General features: G+C 37.5%; 1 protein-coding gene across 3 annotated transcripts in view; it reads left to right on the forward strand.

Moving 5' to 3' along the window:
- Positions 1 to 20,834, forward strand: part of LOC149566690 (uncharacterized) — an 89,390-nt gene that overhangs the window by 22,497 nt on the left and 46,059 nt on the right. For all 3 annotated transcript variants that reach the window (XM_089820004.1, XM_089820005.1, XM_089820006.1), the window contains exon 2: positions 34 to 181. In XM_089820004.1, coding sequence (XP_089676130.1) covers positions 34 to 181 — 148 coding nt within the window. The remainder of the gene's footprint in view (positions 1 to 33; positions 182 to 20,834) is intronic.

The raw sequence follows: 20,834 nt of genomic DNA on the forward strand, positions 1-20,834 counted from the left end.
GACCTTTTTTGAAATGTTACGTGTCATACACAGGATATCTCTACAGCTTTTTTTGCTACTGGCAATATTGCAATATCTCGGAGTCGCTTGGCACAAGCAGCAGCTATGCTTAGTGAACTGTCAGAGGGCCCTTTCGATACAAACTTCAGTGAGTATGGGTGGGAAGATTTGGAACTTGGAGGTAAAGTTTTCTATCTGACCATGGATTTGTAATGAACCCCCCTTGGTATATGACGAAATGTGTTAATACATACATTTTTGTCTGTAAAGACACTCATATTTGTGTATGAGTAAATGTGTTCATATTTTATTATTTATTATTAATTCAAATATTAAAACCAGTAATAAAAAAAATCATCATGATCAACTCAGTATCAATAATTATTTATAATTGAATATTAATCAAAATTATAATTCAGTATTAGTTACTGATAATTCACAGTTAATATCCAAAATATAACATCAACATCTCTAAACATGTTACGGATTGATAAAAATGAATTAATAATAAATTGAATGCTATTACTTCTAATCGATGAATCTAATAAATTAAGCACCCACAATAAGTTTCATTGTGCAAATAGTTTAATAAACATCGAGCCATATAACACAGGATGTATTAAGTGATCTTAGAACATGATGCAATCCTAATTTATTCGTTTAAAGTCAACCGACGTCAAGACCAAAAGACAGTATGAACAGCCGCATCCAAGTCAGTATATATATGCGCTGGTCATTGGGTGAAAAAGACATCGAATGAAATTATTTTGGAGTTGAACGTGACAGCGCCAGCAACAAAGGAAGACAGAAAAACTGCCACACTACGCAAATAACTGGTAGATAACAAGCTAACATAGCAGTGAAACAATAGCGATCCAGTACAGGATTTCGCCTCTTCCCTTTTTGACAGCAACAGGGTATGTTCAAGTTACACCCTTCATTGTTTATAATATGAATACATAAGCATGTTTCACATTTAGTATCCAGACAACCTTTTGAACCATTATCTAAACTTACACTAATAATATATGGGAAAATGATAATGAGAAATGGCCTTAGTAACATAATTAAGAAAATCCGTCTGGGAATAATATATTAATCTCAGTACAATAAACTGGTTCAGTAATAAAGGGGGTAACTTGTGTTTTTCGCATATTCTTAATGAAGGGGGGGTTTGTGAAAGGTAGAGTAATCCGGACACAGTGAGGAAAAGATTCTAAAAACAGGCTTTGTTGATGAGGGAGCCTCTTGGAGTCTGTTTCTACCTGAGCACAGTAAATCTAATATTCATTATGAAAATGGAGAAAGGACCAAGGATGACCCATCCATTCAATCAACTAATTTTTGGCATTATTATATTAATTCAATGGGTGACTAATATTCCTTATCTTAATATATGTTCCCTTACTTCCTATCTAATTACGTGACAGGGAATTTGGGAAGGGTTCATTACAAGATTCATTGGTACAATTGATTTGAGGCCCAACAGTTGCATGTATTTGTCAGGAAAGGCATCTAATATGATCGAATCCTAATTCCTTTTGCTTACAATAACCTCTTTCAAGCAGTAGCATATTCAGTTGGAAGCTTATTTTATCTAAATGAACAAAGTATGAAAGCGAAGCTCATCCAACATTTATCGGTCTGTCAATGTCAGAAAGTCTATTTAAGAAGAACATGTTACTGATTTCTATCTATTACGATAATAGATAGTTTCTATTTATATTTAATGGTTATCTATTGTAATCTATTACAAATAGTAGAATCTTTCTAATATTTAGTTAGCTTTTAGTTAGTTGTTAGTTAACTGTTAGCTAGAATAGAATGTTTCTATTTTTGACAATCATTTCCTAAGGAAACATCGTTTATTCATTTGTATATATTGATCCATTGATCTCTGTTAATATTAAGCAACTATTTTACCAATTACTTCCCGTAATATGACATCAGAGCAAGGTTAAAACAAAATTGTTAAAAAATTTATAATTTCTCTTTTGAAATTATTTGCCTTAATTTTTTCGAAATTGAGTTTTCAGGATACCTTGTAAGAAGGAAAAATCAACTATTACAAAACTCGGATAGGGTTTCTGAGTGCCATTTCTCTTTGAAAATCCCGACCTTTCCTAGTCGTTTTTAGGCTACAACCTATTCTGGACACTGAGCGATCTTTTTTTGCACCTCATGTTTTTTCGGACGCAATTTATGTGATTTTCAGCCCTGATTTGGTCACATTTTCCAGCTCTATTTGGTCGCATTTTGTTTCAGACGTGAATCTTGATTTTTCTACCTTAGACCCACATTCTTTCTCTGCAAATTTGCCACAAACGACGATGTCTAGGGCTTGGTCTTTGATCTATGGCCAACATTCTTTGTTTTTCACCATTTTTTTTGCATTGTTTTAAGTTTCTCAAAAATGGCCAAGGTTTCATGCAAAAATGTCAAGTTCTTGGTTGTGATAAAAACTAATTATAGATTCTTGGTGGGTTTTTTGAGAGCTCAACTAGGTTGTCGTCCTTTTTTTGGGTGCCTCGATTATTGAGCCATTAGATGCAAAATCCGACAACATATTCCTTCTGGTCTTCTAATTTTTTGCCTCGAAGTACGCACCTTCATAGATTTTCACACTTTTTCACCAACAAAAGTGCTATGGCATCTTTGACAGATATTTTTCTCAAGGGAAGTCAGAAGTTCAATGGTCACAATTATGACACATGGAAGCAGCGGATGTTAACAATTTTTGAATATTGAAATATTGATCAGATTGTTTTGGGTGTTACACAGCGTTTGACTTCAACTAGTATTGATTAGGATACATATGTAATTGGGAGGTGGTGATGCTTCTCAAATTATCCATATATGATGATCAACTACCTTAGATTCCATCCCACAAGACAACTACTAAGATATGGGAGCATCTCAAGAAACTTCTTGAGACTTCAGACAAAGAAGGGCCTTCTTTCTCAAAAACACTTTGTTTTCTATTGTCTTGGATGAGTGGAAATTGCTCTAGGAACACTTGAATAAGATTCAAGAAATCTTGTGATTAATTTCTTGCCATTGGACGCAAGATGGAGGAAGAGGACATTGTGGTAATAACCCTCAAAAGTTTACCCAAGTCCTACGAGCATTTTATCAAGACTCTCAACATCACTTCTACTGGTGTTGATTTGAAGTTCCCAGATCTCTATACACTTTTGCTTCAACAAGATCAGTGGAAACAATAGTTTGGCAACAGTTTCCCCTCCACCTCCACCCCCACCTCCACAAAGCATGCCTTCGTTGCTAAATCCTTTTAGAAGGATAAGGGCAAGTCTCATTCACAATAGTCTTCTCAGCAGAAGTCTTCTACTCCAGCATTAAAGGGCTCCAAGAAAAAGAACGTTCAGTACATCTATTGCCACAAGTATGGTCACATGAAGGCTGAATGTTAGAAATGTTTAGCTCCCTTGTCTATGCCATCTGGTTCACAACCCAAAGCGAACAATGCAAAGTACACTGAGTAGATAAAATCTGCCTTTTACGCCTTCATGGGTAAAAGACTTGCAAATCATGTGAAGTTCTATGCCTGGTACATTAGTTGAGGTGCCTCTCGTCATTTCAGGCACTACAAAGATTGGTTCATTGACTACCAACCTTTTTTAGATTCAGTAATTTTTGGTGGAGGGGAAGAGTACATTATTGTCGGCAAAGAAAAATTTGAGATTTAATTTTTTGGGAGGAATCTTATTTGTCTCAATGTGTACTATGTTCTAGTGATGGAACTAAATCTACTCTCAGTCAGTCAGTTACTGTGACACTTTGGTTGGATGTCACCTTCAGTTCACATTAGTGCACCATCACTAATAGGGAGCCTCAGTCTGTTGTTACAATTGGCCTTGAGGATCATGGTCTTTTCAGACTTGTTGATTCTTGTGATTCTCGGGACTAAGCTATGGCTTCTCGGCAGTCTTTTGTCAGTTCACTTTGGCATCAGTTGTATGGGGACTTAAATGTGCATTATCTCTCTCATCTCGCTTAGGAAGAGCTTGTCCTTGGATTGCCAGAGATTTAGACTCAACAACTTAGAGTTTGTGATGCATGTCAGGCTGGGAGGCAACATCACACCTTTAAAAAGTGGTGATTCATGGTGGGCTTCTCAAGTACTTCAACTTGTTCATGTTGATAGCTGCAATGCTACGACCTTCCCTTCTATTCTTGGGTACAAGTATTTTTTGTTGTTTGTTGACGATTTTAGTAAAAAAATGTGGCTCTATTTTCTTAAAAAGAAATCAGAAGTGTTTATTGTATTTCAGAAGTTTAAACATCTAGTTGAAAAAGAGTCTGAGAAATTTATTATTGCTGTTAGGTTAGATAATGAGGGGGGGGGGGGATTTTGTCCTAATGAATTCTCTAACTTTTGTGATATTCATGGCATCAGGCACCAGTTAACCACACCCCACACACCACAATAGAATAGTGTAGTTGAACATCGGAACATAACAATCACTGAGATGGCTCGATCCATGCTCGACCATAGACATGTTCCGAAGAAGTTTTCGGCTGAAGCATTTAACACTACAATTTACCTTTTGAACTGGTCACCCACTGTATCAGTCAAAGGAAAGACTCTAGAAGAGGCCTTGCCAAGTCACAAGCCCAAAATCAGTCACCTGAAGGTTTTTGGCTCTCTTGCCTATGTTTGGATCCCTGAGGTGTCACACACCAAGCTGGATGCTCTTCTTCTCTTTTGCAACCTTGGCTTTCTTTGGGCTAGGCCCTTGTGCTTTAGCCTTCTGTCTTATAGCCTTTCTAGGTGTTGGTTCAACTGGTTTCTCTGCTTTAACTATTGGAGGAGTCCTTGTAGACCTCTTAATATCTTTGCGAGGTTGTGGTGTAACCTTTTTCTCCGATATATCAACAATAGGTGTATCTGGCACCTCCATATTCTCTGTGATGTTGTCCTTGACTAGTTTTGCACTTGATCTTCCTAACTGTGCCATTGAAGAAACTCCGCTTCCCTTTTTCATGGTTGTCCATTCTTCCTTACAAATACCTTCTTTCTTTTCTATATTTTCGACAAACTTCTCTACTTTTCTTTTTCTAGAGCCTTTGGATAGCTCTTCCCATACTTCGATAAATTTCTCCTTGTAAGTTCCCCATATTTCTTCATTTTTTTCCTTTGGTGAAGCCAATATAACATCTGCATATTGCATAAGTATTTCTTGGCTTACTTCATATCCTAGAGAATGAATGCATATCTCTCTTGGCTCTACAACTTTCATGCATGTAAAATCAGTTTCTACCATAAAGCATACTGTACCAGCATACTTTTCAACTACATGCCTAGGTATTCTATACCTTTGCATCATCTCCCTTTGAAATCCTTTAAACAACCCCAATAGATCACTTGTGATGTTCCCTCTGTATTTGCGTGTGGTAGTGTTTACTTAGTAGTGCCTTGGTAGGTACATCATCTATCCAAGCATGTGGCTGCATGTTTGGAAACTTGTAGATAATATGAAAGAACATGTGTACCTAAACCTAAAAGGTTGTGTCTTATCATGTTTAATCCTTTTGAGATTCTCAAACATTTGTTGTCTCAAAATTTCTCAGATATCAAAATTTTCCCTTTTTCAACAACCATCTTATATGTTGTTTGGATTGCCCCTGTAGATACTGAGTTATGCCTATTGCTGTAATGCATCTTGTATCCTAATATTTTGGCAGTTACTCTTATATCTTGTTGTCTAGTGTCTGAAAGTGTCATTGTCCTTTTATCCCACTTGGTTCCTATGTTAGATTCAACTTCCTTCTTGAACATCTTGCTCTCAACTGGATTTATCCCTGCATTATCTAACCCTATGACTAAATGTATCAACTCTTCGGTGATCATCACTGGCTTATCTCCAATCCAGAAAAACTTGTCATGATGTTTTTTAAAACTATCTTGATCCATTCAGGTTCATCAAACTCCTCATAGTTAATGTATTGTAGGGTGTACAAATTCTCTAAGTGCTGAAACTCACTCTTAAGGGTTTTGTCTTCTTAGAAAATTTCACTCAAGTCCTTCCAAATATCTTCATACCCTATGGTCTCAAAATTTGCAGTGAATGTAGGCTCTAATGTCCTCAACATGAAGTACACATGTTGGGGTTTGCAAGAATGCACCCTCAGGGTCGTCTTCCATAAACTTAAAAGGATGTTTTTAAAACTGATATCTTGTCCTATCCTTAACATCATAAATCTGAGGCTTGTCCATGTTTACATGATTCAACAACTGAAATTACTTCAAATTAAGAGTTTGCAAAGCATTAATGTCTTGAAATCAAATGCGTTAGGGTTTCCACAAATAGAACTGAAATCATTCCAATCTCCTTCCAATCACTTTGCTCAAGCTCATTGGTATCTCTGGTAGCTCAAATCGTGATAATAAACTTATTTTTACCCTTTAAATTCTTAACAATCTCTTAATGACATTAATGTGTTAGGTCATAGGACAAAAAGTTGATACAAACTAACAATATATGCTCAAATCTATGGTGACCATCCAAAACTTCATACCAAATTCTGCAGATAAAGATATATGGTTAATAATACCTCACACACCTCATACTAAGCTCACATACCTTAGTACTTTGATTTCAGAGTCTGATGATTTACTGTTGAAATGCTCCCCCTAAGACAATAATAACCATTTAGGTTGATGATGAGGGCTTAATGCTTGGCATTGTTTCCCCTTTGCTTTTTGCACCAATCTGCTCTTTTTCTTAACATACTTTTCCATTGTTAGCATTGCTTTCCTTCACAAAATTCTTATCAAGATTCTCATATTAAGTTGTACTGACATTGTTATTTCTCCTTCCAACAGGATGATCCTTTTAACATTAGGTCTTCTCATATTGTTTACAAATCCATTGAATCTGCAATATCTAGCTGTGTGATGCAAATTATTTGTAACATGTAACAACAGAGTTTCCATACCTTGGTCCATTCTAATTAACTTGCAATTTGCAATCTTTGGCTATGTGTCCAAAGTTATTACATTTGTAGCATGTGACACCATTGTTTATGACATTGTTTTTCCCAAAGGTCTTCTTGCAATCATATTTGATCTTTCATTTGCTCTTCCATTGGATCGTTGATTAGGTTTCTTGCATTCATGTGATTTATGTCCATATAGCCAACAATTGAAACAATATCTAGTAAATGATATAGTATCTGTATCACCTCTGCAATCTTTCTTCATGTGTCCATATTTGTTGCAAGCATAGCATCTTCCTTTGAATAATTTATTTTGTTCTATAGGTTCGTCAATCTGTTCTACAATTTGATTAGGATCTTCCTTAAGTTCTTTGCTAAATATGTTTTCTGACTCCTTAGAGCATTCACCTTCCACATCTCCAATTCCTGTCATGGTCTCCCTTAGGCTTCTACCGCATTAGTTGCTCATCAAATTTGTTAGTACTTGAATATAACTTCTCAAGATGCAACTTAGTCTCAACAAGTTCACATTTGACAATATTACTGTATTTCTCAAGTTCCTTGTATTTAAGCTTTGAATCATCAAGTTCAGATTTTACCTTAGCAAGTTGAGTATTCAAATTTTAGCAATCACTAGCTTTACCTTTCAGATTTGCTTCAAATTTCTCCTTTTGAGATTTACCTTCATCAACTACCTTATCCAATTGAAGTGATGTGACTTCAAGTTCATGTGTGAGTGCCTGATTTTCTTTCTTGAGTTTTGCAACCATATCTGATTCATTGTCTGATTTAGATTCCTTGATCTGTTCTGCTAGCTCTTTTCTCTTTATCCTTGAAATATCAGTCTGATCCTTGAGCTTCTTAATGTAGTCTTGTGCATCTTTGAGTTTTATCTTTAGTCTTTCCTTCTCTTCATTTGCTTGATCCAGATCTTCAAGTGTTGCTTTAGAGTTGCTTTTGATAGCATCTATATCCATTAGGACCTTCCTCAAGCCATGAAACATTTTTTGATAACTAAGCCCTGATACCAATTGTTAGAAATAGACAATACTGAGGGGGAGGGGGGTGACTCAGTATTGCAGCACTTGTACAACAATTGTATATTTCAAAACTTAACCATATGCATCCACAAATAAATGAACTAAAAAGTAAAGTACGCAACAATAAGAAACTTATAACACCATGATTTGTTTTCGAGGAAACCCTGGCCAAGGGAAAACCCTGGTGGGGATGGTACCAACAACAATGTGCTAATCTGAAAACTCTTTGTTAGGAGTTTAGATCCTGTTAGGAACCGTTATATACATTTAGTACATTAGTCCTTGTCAGAGGACTAGACCTTGTTAGAGGTCTCAACCCTGTTAGGAGTTGTATTACAATGGGAGCTCATTGCTATACAATAAGTTATAGATACAATACCAAAATTGCTGTACTGATATCTGTAATATGTGATTAGTCCTTTGTATATCTTGCACCTGATTCTGCTCATACAACTGTAGTTCGCATCTGACCATCAAAATAGCATCATAGCATCATACATAGAGTTTGCATATCATGTGCATACCATACCATACTTTGTATGACTAAATTGTCCTCTTTATATACCCTTCCAATTATATTATTCAGTCGGCCTTGATGATGAAATGTGTAACACATTTCCAAAACCAATTACCAAAACTTGCTAACTGAGGGTTAACATCTAGGATGTCATCCCTACATTGCCAAGTAATTGAATGGACAAGGCAATTCAATTCCTTAGGCTAAAATGTCTGGACACTATCTCTGGTCCAGTACACTGCGATATAAACCTGCCTTTAAATTCCTTGACCAAAACATGTGCTAATTGTTATATAAACTCTGGTGGACATACTGACATCATAGACAGACTCCATTCTATCAATATCCAAAATTTTGGCCAGTAAGACTTACTCTGTTAAGCTCGCTGATCAAAACAATACATCTGCTGACAATTGTCCTGAACTATACTTAGACAATTTTCTTAGCAGACTAAAACCAAAAGTGATCATAAGTCCAAGCAACCTTACCATCTGATTCTGTTGCCATTAATGACAACGTTTATATCTTTGCAACTGATTACTTGCAAACAAAATCAGAATTGCATACACTTAATTTCAGGTCTGATACAAATGATTTCAGACTGTAATATCATGTGGAAAATGCATTATATTGATAGTACAAATATTATCAGACTGTAACTCTGATGATGAAGTCTGAAGTGTTGGGTGGATATTTTGCAATTGACAGTTTTGGGAAAAAATCCAGTTCCAAAATAAGATGACTAGCCACAACGTATGAGACAGAGTCTCTCCTACCTTAAAGGGAAAGCTCCCCCTTCTCACTGTTCCTTGGATCAACTCAAGGTAAGTAAGAAGTCAAGAGATTTTATAAAATGCGTGTTAGCAATATCCTTTTTTCTTATCTTTCAAGAAAGAATTCACTTGCTCATGGAGCAAGTAATGGGCAGGATGAATCTCTAACTACACTTCTATCAAGAGTTGGAAACAATGATACCGATAAACTTTCACTAACTCAAAGGCTAGCTGAAAATGTACCGGTTTGACTCTAAGTCCAGCCGTACTTCTATATGAAAAAGCTTTACAATTAGGGCACAAAGACCCCTAAAAGTAAAAATAATTTAACTATTTTGCGAATTAAGAAAGAAGTATAAGCTACAGGCAAAGCTTCTAGCTATATATTTCCACAACCACTCCCAATCAAAGCTTCGGCTTCGATCGCTTCTTAAATCACTATGCTCTATTATTGAACACACAATATAGGCACAAATTACAGTCAATTTTTCTAATTTTCTCTATCACAATTGCTTCCAGTCAAAGCTTTGAATCCAGTTGCTTCTTTTATTTACTTTTCTCCCAAATTCGGATGACACAATCAAAGTTATGCTTGCACAAATGTGGCAAAGCTTTCTTGCATACAACAAAAGTTGATTTTTACAATGAGGGGGCATTCCTTTATATAAGCACAAGAGTTGAGAAAAAGGCGGAGGAAAAAGTGGGAGCAACTCAACCAACTTTGACCTAGTCTAACTAAAAGAGAAAATATAGGGTTACATGCAACTACACATGCAATTCGCATTACATCTTTTACATACACATGTACATGCAACTCGTATTACATGTAATTACATTTTTTCATGCAACACACTTTCTTCAATTACAAACATGAAAGAAGAAGAAGAAGAAAGATTGAAGAGAATTGAAACAATCTTAGGGATTGTCTTGAAAGGCCTTCTACTTGGCGATGCTATCTTGGATAATAACAGGATTGGGAGTTCCTATATTTTGTGCCACTGCATTCACCTTGATAATCACGGTGTTATGTCTTTTGATAGTTTGACTCTCTTTGCTGAATTGTCCGTTGTCATTTTGAAACTTGATGTGATCAAGCTTTTCTTGTTGAAGTTGTCGTGAATTCTCCTTTGCAGATTGATACATTCTAGATTCTCTAACATTTTGAAAACCTTCTTGACAATATCTAGATGCAAACTCAAAATAACTTTCCATTAGCACCTTTAACTCTTTTTTTTTTGAATTCAAGTCCTTGGCACATGGGAATGTGTGCAAATGGAGATTGCTGATTTCCCAAATGTGACTTAGGATTTTCAAGATGTTATTGCATGAAAAATGATTACATGTAAGTCCAACATGTAACAAGGGATGAAAAGTGAGATGACATGCAAATGCGGATGGAGGATGCGCTTTACATGTAAGTGCGGGTGATGGGATGAGGTGCAAAGCATGGAAAGATGCGGAAACATGGAAAAGTATGTATTTGCTCATGGAGCCATGAATGCATATGGAGGGATGGAAATGGAAAATGGAAGAGGGATAATGAGCTTTATAGTCACTTTTAGTGAAAAGATGACTTTGGTGTTACGAGACTCGGACTCGCCTCTGACTCGGAAAGGTCAAAATCCGACTCGGACTCGGACTCGGCGATCGGACTCGGCAAGGACTCGAAAAATTGAAAAACTCATGAAATCCAAAGATTTTTAAAGATTTTAAGATTGTTTCTTGCATCTTTTAGTCAATTAACATCAAATACACAATAATTGATATAAATAGAACCTACTTAATACACATACACAATTTTGCATAGATCACATAAGCATAAAAGCGAATTTTTGAAGGAAAAAAACTAAATAACCACAATATAAAGTTATAAACTATAAAGTAATAAACATAGTGTCACTCCAATATCAAAGACTCAAATGTCTACAACATTCATGGATTACAAAATCCATGGTATCAAATTCAAAGGTTCAAAACATATATCAAAATAACAACTAGAGCCATCCTCTATGTCCTCCTATGAGTGGGCCTAAGATAAGTCATGTAAGACTCTAGAGCCATCCTCTCTGCCTGTGTCTGAGGCTGACCATGAACCTCCTCCTCATCCTCATCATCATCATCCTCCTCACGCACATAATCCTCGTCATCAGCCTGGGATCCATCATTCCTAGCCTCAGGGTCCACTCTATCTCCTCGTGCTCTAGCCTCCTCAATTGCCATCGCTACTGCCTCAGCCTCTCGATTCACCTGATCTACCCACTCCACATCTTCATCACTGAAGACAGGATCATCCACCTCTGTGTTCCACTCTGCATGAGGATCAACATTTTCTAATACAATCGAGGTTGTATCGGTGCCAAGGATCTGTCTATGGCGAAGGCGAAGGTTGTAGTGAACAAAGACAAGATCATTTAATTTTTGCACTGCCAACCTATTGCGCTTCTTTGAGTGTATGTGCTCAAAAAGACTCCAATTACGTTCGCATCCTGATGTACTAAATGGCTGGCTCAAGATGTGAATCGCAATCCTCTGTAAATTTGGCACCTTTGTGCCAAACATCTCCCACCATGCATCTGAAACAAGAAATTTTTGAATCATATCAATAACTTTGAATTTATCAAATTAAGATGGTAATAGAATTACTATTAGAAATTAGGATGTAGAATCAAAGATTTTTAGTGTTTACCAAGCATCAATGCTATCCTATTTTTTTTGCACAACTCTCATGCAAATAAGCCCTCTTGAGCTTTCTTAAATAGCTCAATCTCACAGACTAATGCTGTGCTAACTGCTGAATTAGGTGACATTCTCTCTATAACATCGTAGAGGCCACTCCACACCTCATCATCAGCCTTGAAATGTGGGTTAAACTGGTATGCTGGATTAAGAAAGTAGGCCGCTGCATGTATAGGCCTGTGAAGTAGATTGTGCCATCGTCTATTAATGACATCCCATATAGGCCCATACCTATCTCGATTCCCTGCAAAAAAAGTGCGAATGGCCTCTTTCACCCTATCCATGCCCTCATAAATGTAGCCCATTGAGGGCTTCTTTCCATTAGCTGTTTGTAGAAGAACAATAAGCGGCTTTACAAACTGCAATCATTATGAAAGTTGGAAAAGAAATAATCAGCGTTAATTTTTTTATTTTTAAAATGAACAATAATTTATAACATAATTTCATAAACAAAATAAAGCTGAAATGAGGACAAAAAGGAAAATTACCATCACAATATCAGCAATAAGTGTCTAAAAAGAGGGCTCGTCAAAAATATGATTAGCTGCAGCAATCTCTGCAGTGGTCTTTGCATATGAGGATGCAAGCCACTCCTCACTAACAAACATACGTCTCAAACCTCCCTTTGAATCAAGCAAGGATTTCAATATGAGGAAGTTGGTTGCAAATCTAGTGACTTCTGGACGAGACAACTCCCTTTGCTCATTGTGTTTCCTCATGAGGTTGAGGACCCATGTATGACACAAGGGGTCCAAAATAGGTGAGGGTGTCTCTCCATAAGAAGCTTTCCTGCAGCAACATAATTCGCTGCATTATCAGTAACTATTTGCACCACATTCTCCTCACCTACATCCTTTATCACTTCATCCATTATCCCACAAAGATATTCAACATTCTTTGTTTTTCCCGAGACATCAATGGATTTCAAAAAAACCGTGGCACCTAAAGAAAAAGAAACAAATTAGTATAATGATTAATGATGAATCATAATTTATAAACTTAATCACTTAAGTACAAGTTCTACTTCTAAATTTTTAATGTTTAAGACTCTAAGTAGAATTACAGTTTACCTGACGAGGAGACAAGAAAGTTGAGGAGTGTTTTGCTCCTTTTATCAGTCCAACCATCAGTCATGATGGTGCAACTTTTCTTCTTCTACACCTCACGCTGCTCCGTGATTTCAAGTTGTACATCAGCCACCCTTTGGTTCAAAATAGGGCCTCCTAGCTCTTCAGCACTAGGGGCTTTGAACCCCAGACCACAAACAACAACAGCATCGATTCCAATTTGCCAATAAGGGGACCTAAAACAAATAGAATAATATTTAAAGTTAAACAAATTAGTATATTATAAATAAATTTGAAAATAAAATACAAATTAAAATAAACAAAATAAACATATTATTGAAAGTTGAAACTTGTAACTTTGAAAGCAAGAGAAGACTTAAATTTAAATTTACATAAATAATTACCTTGCTGCATTGAATGAAATGTTGTTGTAGATGAAGAAGTCCCCAAGTGCCAATTTTGCATAATCATGTTTATCCTTGTTCCAACCCATGCCCTCAAGCGATGGTTGTGAACCTGGAGCCGTGCGTGGAGCAAACATGGAATCAAGTGTCGATTTTTGCTTAATGCAAGGCCCAATGGTCACACTCGTAGAAGCAGTGGTATCCGCAGGTGGAGTAGGGGATAATGGAGAGCAGAAACTAGAAGACCCCTGTTGGGCTCCGGTTAGTTGTGCCATTTCTTCATGTTGCTTTTTTTTCAATTCTTTTTGCTCTATTTTTTCCTCTAGAAGAGTTTGCATGTCTCGCATAACATCTTGAGGTACATCTTTGCATTTTTTAGCATCACATCTAGGTATATTTGCTAGGTGATACTTCAATCTATTTATTCCTCCCCCATTATATACCACACCACAATGCCAACATGTAGCAACTCCCTTTTTGTTCCCTGGGATGACATGTTTCCAAGCCCTATCCCTTGCTATTGCACTTGGGTCTGCATTAGGGTTAAATGAAGGCCTCTTTCCACTTCCCTCACCTTGTTGTTGAGACATTATATCAAATTTCAATAAGTTAGTGTTCGCTGTCAGCTTGCTGCAATATGAATGTAAACAAAATGAGAAGTCAAAAAATAGTAGACTAGTAGTAGAGAGTAGATACCAAACAAATTTAAACAAAATGAGAAGTGAAAATACTTTAAAAATATGAATGTAAAAGTTTAAAACATAGTATAAAACAACACAAAGAAATGCAACAACAACTTGTAGCTTACCTCTTCAAATTTGCACAAACAATGGAAATGCAAGTTTATAGAAACCTCCTCCAAATGCTCCCTCAAGCTCCTCTCAATGCTTTAATGCAAGCTAGAAAGATGCACAAACCATTAGCAATCAATATGGAAGAGCAAACCGGTTTGTTGATTTCTCTCTCAAAACCCCAATATTCTTCTCTAACTCTTTTCTCTCTCTTGTGAGCACAAGCAAATGATGGAATGACCTTTTTAGGTCAATAACATGTTATACAAACCAAAAAAATCCAATTAAACAAAGCATTTTATGTTTTTTTTGCCTTTTTACTTGTTACCCGCTGGCGAGAGTCCTGGCATCGGGACTCGCCGAGTTAGGCGAGTCCATGGACTTGGATAGGACTTGGCAAAGTCCGGGTCAAGAGGCAGTCTACCTCAGAAAGGTGGACTTTGCCTCTGACTCGCCGAGTTCGAGGCTGACTCGGCGAGTCCCGTTACATTGAGTCAAAGTACATGAAAGATGAAAATGACATCTTTTTGACTTTTCAAAAAGTGACTCTTAATCAAAATTGGACTTTTTGGATGCAATTACACGTAAGGCATTTCGTGTAATCATATCGTGCGAATGGATACGAAAAGTGAGATGAGTGAAAATGGAAATGAAAAATGAAATTGCATGCATGTGCAAATGGTGAATGAGATGGAAAACATGTAATCGCATTTGTCGAATGAGAGGTGAGGTGTTGTGACATGGAAATGGAATGTGGAACGTGATGATGCTTTTGCATGAAGTGAAGCAACAACAAGTTCTTGGGGAAGAACTTGTGACTTCTCCAAAGTGGAGAAAACTGGCAAGCAAGCACAAAACACAAAAAACACAAAGAAAAATGTATCTTTGGAAAGTGACTCAAACATGCCAAGATGCAAAGCGCTTGAACACACAAATTCGAAATTGGAACATGTGAAAGAATCAAAAACATGAAAATGAACAAAATCTTCATTTTTAAAGGAAAAATGCACTTTTCATGGCATATATATGGACAAGTGTGCAATAACAAGCCATAATATGCATGGAAATAGCAAGATAAGCATGAATTAATGAGCAGGTTTGAAAAAGTCCACTTACTTGGAGATCAAAGAGCCAAAATAGCAAGAATCATAGAGTTTGAAGACCAATTCTCCTCAAAATCCGAATTCATAATAATTTGACTTTTTCCGTACTTGCATTCAACAAATATTAATGAGCAATGAAGAGTCGAAATTGACATGAAAATGCCAAATACAAGGTCTCCAAAGACAATAGCATGCATTAAAACTCAAAAGCGACCCCTCTTGATCCAAATGTATGGGTTGAAAAGTCATTTAAAAAGTTTTGTGACTTTTTAATGCAAAAATCTAAGCCGTTTTTGCAAAAACGTGGCCAAAAAATGTATGTTTTTGAGTCATTTTTGACTTGTGAATGCAAAAACAACTCCAAATGCATACACATGGATCAAAATGCAAAAACATGACTCCAAAATGCAAAAAAATGGATAAAACCCCCAATTTTCTGGCCATTTTTAGCAAAAACGTGATTCATAAAAGGCATGAAATGAATTCGTTTTTGGCTTCCAAGTGCACAAATGTGAGCCAAGATGTATTGCAAATGATTGAAGATGCCAAAACGCCTCTTTTTCTTGCAAAAATATGATTTAAATCAGTCTAAATAGATTTATTTGAAGATTTTTCCAAACAAGTGCCCTTGGAAGGAGTTTGAAAAAATGTTTTTTAGCAAGATAAATCCATTTTTGATGTTAGAAAATCAATTGCCAAACATAAACGACCCCATTGGAGAAGATCTCATGCAAAACCATCAAGTAAATCTTTCACAATATGCAAAATCGAGTTTTTGGAGAGCAAATGCATGTGTTCTTCCAAAATCAGAGTTTTTGGAGGGCAATACACAATTTAAAACATGCTTTTAGTTAAAATTGGACCTTTTTAGGTGCATAACATGTTTTAAAATCTTTCAACAAGGCAAATCAAACCTTTTTGGGTGCATAACATGTTTTAAAATATGCAAGTGATCAAAATCGCACCTTTTGGGGTGACTAGCATATTTTAAGTTACATCTCACATTTTGGATGCAAAGACATAAAAACTTATCTTCTGATGCAATGACATTGAAAAGGTCTACTTTTGATAGTGTTTTGATGTAATGATATCAAAAAAGTCCACTTTTGATTTCAAGTTGAACTTTATATGCAGTGACATGTAAAATGTCCACTTTTGATAACTTAAAGTCATTTAACAAACATATATCCATTTAATTTCATTAAAATGTTACTTTAATGGGACATAAACAATATTTAGATATCATATAAAAAATATAACACATAAATATCATTTAAAAAGTAACATTTAAATGAGCATTTTGTTAGAATCTGAAAAGATTAATAATCCAGAAAACTAGTGCAAAGAATAAATATCTAAACTATGAATGCAAATGATACAAAATCAAAATAGCAACATAGAGTTAGTCTCCAAGAGAGTAATGCAAATGCTAGAAGCAAAATAGCATTAAGAGGATGCAAAAATAAGAGATGCAAATACAAGCTAGGTAGCATGCTTATATAGGCTAGGAAGAGGGAGGAGGTGGCAACACCAACCAATGAGGAGCAACCATCTATCGGACTAAAGATAGCAAAGTATCTTCTCAAGATAGCTAATGGATGCTCACATGTAGGAAGGTGACACCTCACAACCATTCACCTAATAAGACATGTTTTATTAACCTAAGCGAGATTATTAAAAGTGTAGAAAAAACCTAGCAATATAGGAAAAATAAATAAATTACACTAACACCCCCCCATAAGCGAAGCTTAGGTGGATGTAGAAATGGGTCCTAGCAAGTCAAGCTTGATGAGGTACCCATGTACATACGGTTCCCCAAAAGAGAGAGAAAAGAGACCCCCCAAAAAAAATCAAGACTCCGAGTGAGAGGAAGAGGCCCCCCAAAAGATGAAGCATCCCCCACCCCTAGCAAAGCTCGCAAATGAAGGAACTTGCTTTCAGTGAAGGGTTTGGTGAAGATATCAGCAACTTGCTCAGAAGTCGGACAATAGCGAAGGTCAATGACATGACCATGGATGAGTTCCCGGATGTAGTGCATGTGGACCTCTATGTGTTTGGTCCGCTGATGATGAACCGGATTCCATGAGATTTGAATGGCACTCTAGTTATCACAAAATATGACTGATGGCCGTCTAATCTGGACACCAAACTCAGTGAGAAGATGTTGAAGCCAAATGGCCTTGGTGGTGGCATTTACAGCCCCCCGATACTCAGCCTCAGTAGAAGATAGAGCAATAGTAGACTGCTTTTTGCTCGACCAACAAACAAGACCTAACCCAAGTGAGAAGTTGTACCCTGAAGTAGACTTGCGATCCTCAGAATCACCTGCCCAATCTGAATCTGTGTAGCCCACCAAATCAAGTTCAATACTTGCTGCGTAGTGAATCCCACAACAGTGAGAACCCTGAATGTAGTGAAGGATCCGCTTGGCTGCTTTCCAGTGCAGCTCATGGGCTCTTGCATGAATCGAGAGACCATGCCTACAGCATAGGAGATGTCAAGTCTCGTATGAGTCAGATAAATGAGACTCCCAACAAGTTGGCGGTACATAGTGCCATCAACAAGTGGAGAAGAACATTGAGCCTCAAGTTTGACTCTAGAAAGGAAGGGATTTGGAGCAGGCTTATAGTCAGCCATATGAAATCTTGAGATTAAATCTAGAGCATACTTGGACTGTGTGATGGTGATCCTAGAAGGAGACTGAAAGATCTCAATCCTGAGAAAGTAATGCAACAAGCCCAAGTTAGTCATCGAAAAAATTTCCTGAAGGGCCACTTTGACAGCCTTAATGGTGGGTGAAGAACTTCCTGTGATCAACAAGTCATCAACATACAAAACCAAAAATAGAAGTGAATCACCCTGTTGCAAAATGTAGACATTAGGATCAGAATGGCACAGAGTGAACCCAACTGATAGAAGGAAGGAGTCCATCTTGGCATACCAGGCCCGAGGAGCCTGTTTGAGGCCATAGAGAGACTTCCGAAGATGACACACAAGTGAAGAATCCTGAAGGAAGCCCTGTGGTTGCTCCATGTAGATCTCCTCATGAAGGTCATCGTGAAGAAAAGCACTCTTCACATCCATCTGATGTACTTCCCAATGATTAGCTGCAGCAATGGCAAGAACAATTCGAATGGAATTCATTCGGGCAACTGGCGCAAAAGTCTCAGAGTAGTCAATCCCAGGAACCTGGGAGAATCCTTTGGCGACCAAGCGAGCCTTGTGTTTGTCAACTGACCCATCTGCTACAAATTTTGTCCGATAGATCCACTTACATCGAACAAGTTTTCTTCCCTTAGGAAGAGGGACAAGATCCCAAGTGTGGTTCCTCATCAAGGAACTATACTCTTCTTGCATAGTTGTATCCCACTTAGGAATACCAGAAGCCTCATGAAAGGACTGTGGATCTGAGGTAGTAGCAATGAAGACATGTGGAGCATCCTGGAATTGTGAACGAGTTCACCTAGTGTCTGATGGATCCCCAACCCAATCACCTGCAGACTGCAAGGTCTATCTAGCCCAAAGTGGACAGGAAGATGGAGAATTTGGAGGGGAACCATTAACCTCTGAATGATGACTAGGAGAGGAAGGAGGTGAGTTCTCTGAATTAGAAGTAGAGGTAGAAGACTGTTCAAGTGAATCTGACTCATCAAAAGATCTATCATGTATTCCAAGTGACTCTAATGTCAAAGTAGAAGGAGTTGGAGAAGTGATAGAAAGCGAGCTTGAAGATCCCTCCTCAAACTGAAAACTCCTCTTAATGAATAACTTTTGTAGTAGGGTGGAGCAACCGATAACCCTTCACACCATCAGGATAACCTACAAATATGCAAGGTCTGCTTTGCGGATCCAAGCCCTTACGTTTCTTTGCAGGAATGTGGGCCCATGCAAGGGAGCCAAAAACTCGAAAGTGCTTAACTGATGGTTTTCGACCGCTCCAAGCTTCAAAAGGAGTAACTCCCTTCAAGGCTCGGTGAGGAACACGGTTTTGGATATAACAAGCACAGTTAATGGCTTCTACCCAATACCGTGGTGCAAGAGATCTAGAGTGAATCATACAGTTTGCCATTTCCTTCAAGGATCTATTCTTTCGTTCTGCAACACCATTTTGCTGAGGATTGTATGGAACTGAATGTTGTAAATCAATCCCCTTTGAAGTGCAAAATCTTTCAAACCGATGGTTGACATACTCACCACCATTGTATGTGCGCAAAACCTTGATGGCTTTCCCAGATTGCTTTTCTACAAAAAATTTGAAGTCCTGAAAATGATCAAATACCTCTAACTTCTGTTTGAGAAAATACACCCAAGTATATCGAGAAAGGTCATCAATGAATGTGAGGACATATCAGGCCCTGCTGAAAGAAGGATGTTGAAATGGACCAGCCAAATCACTGTGAACTAACTCTAGTATCTGTGAAGCTCTCCATGCCCTACTTTTGTCAAACTTTTCCTTAGGATGCTTACCAAGAATGCAACCTTGGCAAACACCTCCTGAGAACTAAACCGAAGGCAACCCTGTGACCATGCTCTGCTGGTTGAGCTGATGCAAATAGTGAAAGTTAAGATGGCCAAACCGCTCATGCCATAATTTACTCACATCATTAGAGTGAGTGAGCAAAACAGATGGAGGATTAGGAACAAAGTGAGAAAACAGATAGAGTCGTGACTAATGATCTGCTCTCCCAACTGCAACTACAGAATCACTATGCAACTCACGTATCTCCACTGAATCAGGAGTGAACTCAACCCGCTTGCCTGAACCTGTGTGAGTGATCTGGTATATTGATAGGAGATTAGTTGATAATGAGGGTACACAAAGAACATCATGGAATGTGTCATCCCCCACATCAACAGACCCTCTCCCACACACCTCAACAGGAGTGTCATCACCCATCAAAATAGAAGGCATAGTACACGGCTCCAAGGATGCAAGTTCTTCCTTAGATGAAGCCATGTGGTGCGAAGCACTCGAATCAAGAACCCAAGTGGATGGTGAGGAAGCAACTGCAACAAGAGCCTTGCCCTTTCCTTTTCCCTTGTTGTTTTCTTTTGCCTTGTTAGACCCTCCATTAGAACTTTGTTTGATAGACTCAGGAACACTAATATTATTCTTCTTAAGAATGTATGTCAAGTGATCAATTTGTTTCTTCAAACATTTATGTTCATCATGACCGAGTCTTTTACAATAGGCACATTTGACCTTTTCTTTCTTAGGCTTATTGCCATTAGAGGATGAGGTATCAATAGTTGCTTTTGAAGCAACTGGTATCTGATCCTTCTTTTCCTTGCTATTATTTTGTTTCTCATCCTTACTATTGTTGTTACTACTTTGTCCTTTTTGTTCTTTTGTGCCTTGGTTGGCAACCAAGGCATGTGACTTAGAGGACTTAAGAGTGCCCATCTAGATTAGCTTGTCCTATTCTCGAGTGAGATTGACAGC

This window comes from Cupressus sempervirens, chromosome 3 (genome assembly GCF_028749045.1).
Source record: "Cupressus sempervirens isolate cs-2001-9-10 chromosome 3, ASM2874904v1, whole genome shotgun sequence".
In the NCBI taxonomy this organism is placed as follows: Eukaryota; Viridiplantae; Streptophyta; class Pinopsida; order Cupressales; family Cupressaceae; genus Cupressus; species Cupressus sempervirens.